General features: G+C 47.4%; 1 protein-coding gene across 6 annotated transcripts in view; it reads left to right on the forward strand.

Annotated features, from left to right (window-relative positions):
- VSIG10L2 (V-set and immunoglobulin domain containing 10 like 2) overlaps positions 1-6,149 on the forward strand; it is a 30,809-nt gene extending 24,660 nt beyond the window's left edge. For 4 of the 6 annotated variants that reach the window (XM_053269036.1, XM_053269038.1, XM_053269039.1 and 1 more), the window contains exons 10-13: positions 1,094-1,216; positions 2,298-2,322; positions 3,861-3,985; positions 5,611-6,149. In XM_053269036.1, coding sequence (XP_053125011.1) covers positions 1,094-1,216; positions 2,298-2,322; positions 3,861-3,985; positions 5,611-5,759 — 422 coding nt within the window. In that variant the 3' untranslated portion in view covers positions 5,760-6,149. Of the gene's footprint in view, positions 1-1,093; positions 1,217-2,297; positions 2,323-3,860; positions 3,986-5,610 lie in introns of those variants that run through there. The other 2 variants (XM_053269041.1, XR_008310958.1) reach the window with 2 other exon arrangements.

The following is a 6,149-nucleotide window of genomic DNA, read 5'->3' on the forward strand; positions in this document are numbered from 1 at the left end:
AAAAACCAAAATCAACCTTGAAAGCATCTGTGAGGAGAGGGGGCAGATTGAGTTGAGGTAGCCAAACTTGAGAAAGAACATCAACCCTTTCCTTGCTCTTTTGACTGATCAAAATGATCTCTCCAAAGCTGCTCGTCATCCGACTGGAGGGAGGGAAGGCAGGTACAATATGAGGCCCTTCAACTTACATATACACAGTCTGCCCGAGCTAGTGAGGTTATGACTGCAAAACACTTCTTCTGCTCCTAATATAAAAGGCAGCCTTTTACAGTTATAAAAATAAGGTGGCCACTAACAGGGATTCCCAAGTATTGTTGACTATGATTCCCAACATCCCCAGCTGCAATGGCCTATGACTGGGGATGATGGGAGTTGTAGTCAACATGTGGGAATCCCTGTTAGAGGGAACATCGCACCACGCCTGTGTGTTTTGTTAGGTCTACAGCTAAAATTATTATTATATTTATGTCTCACTTTTCCTCCAAGGAGCTCAGACCGATATACATGTTTATGATTATTCTCACAACCCCACTATGAGGTAGGTTAGGCGGAGAGCGAAGTGACTGGCCCAGAGTCACCCATTGAGTTTCATGGCTGAATGGGGATTTGAACTGAAGTCTCCCTGGTCTTACTATAGCAGTCAAACCCAGGGGTAGGCAATGTTGGCTCTCTATCTGCTGTTGAACTACAATTCCCAACATCCCTGCTGCAATGGCCTTTGGCTGCAGGTGATGGGAGTTGTAGTCAACAACATCTGGGAATCCCTGTTATGGCAGCAGAGATTGCCATATCTCTAGAGCTGGGCTGCTCAACTTCGGCCCTCCTGCAGATGTTGGCCTACAACTCCCATAAACCCTGGTGATTGAGTGCTGTGGCTGGGGATTATGGGAGTTGCCGTCCAAAAATGACTGGGGGAGGGGGCAACGTTGAGCAGACCTGCTGTAGAGCTTCCTTTCCATCTATCAAAACAACCAAGGTCCAGAGATGCACCCGATGGCTCTCAGCTGTGTGTATCGTTGGTGTCCAGGGTCCCTGCAGATCTGGTCCCCGGAGGCATCCGTGGCCTTCAACAGCAGCTTCCTTTCTTTTCCAGCCGACCCTCCTTTTAATGCTTACCCTGCAGTGATCGGGGCCGCGGTGGCAGGGATGATTGTGGCAACCGTCGCATCCCTTCTGGTGTTCCAGTACATTGTTCGGAACCGGGAGAACAATCCGCGTGAGTGTCTGACTTGTGGTGTTGGGTGCTTTCCCTCTCTCTACTGTTCGCTCAAGAGATCCCGAGAAGTTCTTCTTAAATTCGGGGGGCATTATGCAAGGGGTTCTCTCTAAAGGCAAAGACGGAAGGCTTTTAAAACTGGCGCAGAACAGAGAAAGATTCAGGAGTTAAAATAGCATCACCATCTCATGATCCCAACGCACAAACGATGGTAAGGTAAAGTGTGCTGTCGAGTCGGTGTCGACTCGTGGCAACCACAGAGCCCTGTGGTTATCTCTGGCAGAATACAGGAGGGGTTGACCATTGCCATGTCCCGTGCAGTATGAGATGATGCCTTTCAGCATCTTCCTATATCGCTGCTGCCCAATATAGGTAGCTAGGTGAAAACATGACAATGGAACAGGAGGACAGACGTGTCAAAGGAAGAGCAGCAATCCGAAACCTTCAGGTTAGCAGGTCACCAGTGCTCCGGCTGACAACCTGACTCAGCAACTGTGTAATGAGCAGAGTTGTACCAGCACAAGAAGATCAAGGCCTTTAGGTCCAGGCTCCAAAATTACCTAGGTGCACCTCTGCCTTGGAGAGTTGATGGCAGTCAGTGTAGACCAGGCCTGCTCAACTTCGGCCCTCCTGCAGATGTTGGCCTACAATTCCCATAACCCCTGGCTATTGGCTGCTGTGGCTGAGAATTATGGGAGTTGTAGTCCAAAAACAGCTGGGGGGCCTAAGTTGAGCAGGCCTGGTATAGACCGTACTGAGAGCTATAGACCGTACTGAGCTAGATGGACCAAGGGTCTAACTCGGTATGGCAGCTTCCAATGTTTCTAGGCTGTATCATTCCTCCAAGCCCTGACTAGTAAGAGAGCCTGCACCATCTTTGTCCTAAATGGTAGGCCTTCTGAATATCCTTGCGAGGGGAGCCTGTTGTGAATTCCCAGTTCGAAATAGCCACCAGGCTGTCATCATGAAACAAGCCCCATCTTTGAAGCATCTTCTGCACTGGCTTTTGGGGCTGTGGTTTTATTTTAATTTTGTGAAATGGCTCTTTAACATGTTTTCTCCTTGGATTATTATTCCACAGGATTACACGACCTCCTCTTCAGAATGTAAGTGGCATCCCAAGACTTTTTTTTTTGCTTGTCCTGTCTCCCTTACCCTTACTCTTCTAATTCCTGCTCTAACTTGCCCTTTTGGCCTACAGTCATTGATCCATTAGCTGGATGTCAGACAAACTAATGTAAACCGCCCAGATTCAAGTTTTGGGCGGTATAGAAATATTTTAAATAAACGGTTTGCGCTTTTTTGCGGGGAGGAGATCTGACCTTGTGGTAGTGGGCATGAATGGTCCCCTTTGCTAAGCAGGGTCTACCCTGGTTTCCATTTGGATGGGTGACTACCTGTGAGTGCCGTCTGCTGTAAGATGTTCTCCTTAGGGGATGAGGCCATTGCTTGGTGGTAGAGCACCTGCTGGCATGCAGAAGGTCCTGGGTTCAATCTCTGGCATCTCCAGGTAGGGCCGGTAAAGACTCCTGCCTGAAACCTCTCAGTGAGCCCCTGGCAGTCAGTGTAGATAAACTGAGCTAGATGGACCAATATCAGACTCTGCATAAGGTCATAGGAGCTCATAGGAGCTGCAGCAAATTGGTTTCCCCCAAATCTGTGAAGAGGTTGGCAGAAGCAAATCTTAAGCAGTACCAGCCACGTGAGCGCTACAGCCATACCCATTCATATTGCCCTCTCCCACTTGGCTTCCTTTACCTCTCACCCCTCTGGAAGCCTTCGCTTGGCCTTCTCCATCCTTCTCCTGTTACCTTTTCAAACTTTCCAGCTGACCTGTTTGGTGCAAGGTGGCAGCCATCTCGAGCATGGTTATGCATTCTGCATGAACTTGTGGGTGGAGGGGTTTCAAAGGTATTTTCTAGGTCATGGACTGGCAACCTTTTCAGAGCCTGTCTTCATTATTCACGCTAAGCTTTCACGTGCCAGTAACCCATTTTAGTGTAGAGAGCCTTTCTCTTTATATAATTAAACAATGCAAAGTTAATGCTTTTGAAATGCTGAACAAGCTTAATTTACAATAAATTAAAATGCAGATCTTACCAGTTGATCAGTGTGGTGGTTCCTGGACAAGCGGAATTTCTCAGAAACTCTCACTAATAATGTCCATCCCTGAATACAGACATGGAGACATTTCCTGTGTCACTTTCAAAATCATTTATCATGCCACAGGTTGATCACCCCTTCTCTAGGTACTCAATGCCCTAAGGATGGTACATATCGGAATGTCAGATGCTGATTTCTATGCCACCATGAGGCCTAGAAACTTGGGGAAACAAATCTGACAATAATTGAATGTTGATCACTGCAGTGTAATGTGAGGCAATGCGCTTGAGTGCATGGGAGAGGGCAAAAATACTTGCTATGGAGTCTGTGGCTGACCTATGGTGCAAAGTTCCACGTGCGTTGCAATGCAACGTGCACACAGTTGTGCAAATGCAAAAACAAATGTGCAAATGGAGTGTGCAACAGTGCAGCTATTGGGAATAATGGCTGTACTAGTATTTCATGACTCTGTTAGTGCAAGAGCGTGCATGCTGCTTTTTATCGTATGCCGGCTTGTGTGATGGTTTCTTTGTCTCTGCAGGGCTGGTGTAGAAGCTCACGAGCACATCAGCACTCCGGAAGATGCTGAGACGGCAGCAGGGATGGAGGGTGAAGCGAGTGAGCAGCCTGAAGAGCCCTCTGCTCCAGCTGGGGAAATGTCCTCAGGTAAACGACAGGCAGGGCATCTCCGGGTCAACAACTTTGTCTTCTTTGGATTGACTGGCTGATGGGAGGCTGGACCCTCCCTGAACTGAGCCCAGCATCAACAGGAAATAATTGCATATGGAATACGAATACGATGAATAGTTTATATACCACTTTTCAGCAAAAGTTCCCAAAGTGGTTTACATATAAATAAAATAGCTCCCTGTCCCCAAAAGGCTCACCATCTAAAAAAAGAAACAAAATAGACACCAGCAACAGCCACTGGAGGGATGCTGTGCTAGGGATGGATAGGGCCAGTTGCTCTCCTCCTGCCAAATAAAGAGAATTACCACTTTAAAAAGGTGTCTCTTTGCTCAGTTAGTAGGGGTCACAGAGGTAACATGGAAGGAGGCAGTTTTACCAACTCCTCTACCTGTTGCTCTTTTGGAATCAGGCAATGGTAAACCCCTCCGGTATTCTACCAAAGAGAACCACAGCGCTCTGTGATTGCCAGGAGTCAACACTGATTCGACGGCACATTTTATCTTTACTTGAGGCAGAGATTCTAGGATGAAATATGGTTTGTTAGGCAACATCCTTCATAGAGCTGGTTCACATGGCATGTTCTTCCCTTGATGGCTGTTGCATAAAACTGATGGCTTTCAAGTGTGAACAGAGCCAACAGTACAGGCTGGATTTTTTCATCATGTCACCTAGAGTGAAACCCTGTTCAGTAGGTTTAGATCACACAGTCAGCTGTAAATAGTTGTCCTCTGGAAAAGTGGTAGATGCCTTTTATACATATTCTTAGGAATTTCTACTTCTGAAGAGGCAAGCTGCTTATGAACTGGACAACAGTTTGCCTTTTTGAGAGTGGGAGCTTTAAAAAAAAGCGCTTGCTGAGTTTACAGTTTCTTACAGGCACATAAATGAGTTATGTTCTCAGCCAGAATTTTGTATGTGGCAGTAAGCCATGAGATTCAAGCTGACAGCAAGGATGCACTGGTCAAGCAAGAGGGCAGCCTAACAGAACTTCCCAACTAATTTATTATTATTATTATTATTATTATTATTATTATTGCAGCAGGGTAATTTCTGACACCTTCCCCGGGATGCCCCCTCTGCCACTTGATATGTCCCTGAGAGTTGGGTGACCCTCAGGGACATATTTTTGGGTGGCACAAAGGGCATCCTGGGGAAGGGGAGGGTGTCAAAAATTGCCCTTTCCCTGCTGCAGTTGGGAAATTCTGTTGGGCTTCTCTCTCGCTACACCGGTGCATCCTTGCTCTGTATGTCAGCCTCTGATTTTCTTGCAGTTTGCTGGCCCACATATCTATGGAGATAATTAAATGCACAGTTACGTTTGCATCCTACCCTTGTGACTTTCAGGTTTGCCCAGTTAATCCTAGCAAAGCAGGCAAAGGGAGTGCATTTCTCACAAGCAAAACAAGGCTGTACCTAGTGGTTGAATGGCAATTTTTTTTTTTGAGCACAAAATCTACATCCGGGGAAGGTAGGAGGAGCGGGGGGAAAGCTATATTGAACAGCTATTATCAGTACTACATTTTAGCAAGATGATACAGAAATGCTTGGGTAAGCTCATAAGCCGCTTCCCTTTTGGTATGGGTGTTTGTCCATTTTTGCAGGAGCAGAAGGTGAGCTGCAGGAAGCTACAGTAGCCCCCGAAGATTCACCGGAGGCCCAGGACGCTGCCGCCGCTGCGGAACCTGCTCCAGAGACCACTGGTGCTGATGATCCAGTTAATGTCACTATCACAGTCACGGCGACCCCTTGATTGCCAGGAAAATAATCTCCTCGAGCCCTTTGGGGTGATTCTCATCAGCAGGACGACAGCAAGATGGGGTTGGGCGATTGCTTTAGTCCAGGATTAGAACGTCAGAGCTTCCGAGTGTGGCCGCCATTTTGGAACAGTTTGAGCCACAGCATGAAAGCGGCTCTTGGCATGAAGAATGGGCTCAATTTGAGCTGCTATTTCCTCCTGGGGCAGGGGAGATTTGGGGCCAGCAGGGACTGGCTGTATGCCTTCGCTGACACTCTTGCTCTGCGCATGGTTGCAGATCAGACAGAGAGAGATCTCAAACGGCAGAGTGCCCCTGTCATCTGATCGATGGGAAGAACATTGACCGCTATTGATGTCACGATTGCTGTTAAACAGTCTGATGCA

Source organism: Hemicordylus capensis, chromosome 8 (assembly GCF_027244095.1).
Source record: "Hemicordylus capensis ecotype Gifberg chromosome 8, rHemCap1.1.pri, whole genome shotgun sequence".
In the NCBI taxonomy this organism is placed as follows: domain Eukaryota; kingdom Metazoa; phylum Chordata; class Lepidosauria; order Squamata; family Cordylidae; genus Hemicordylus; species Hemicordylus capensis.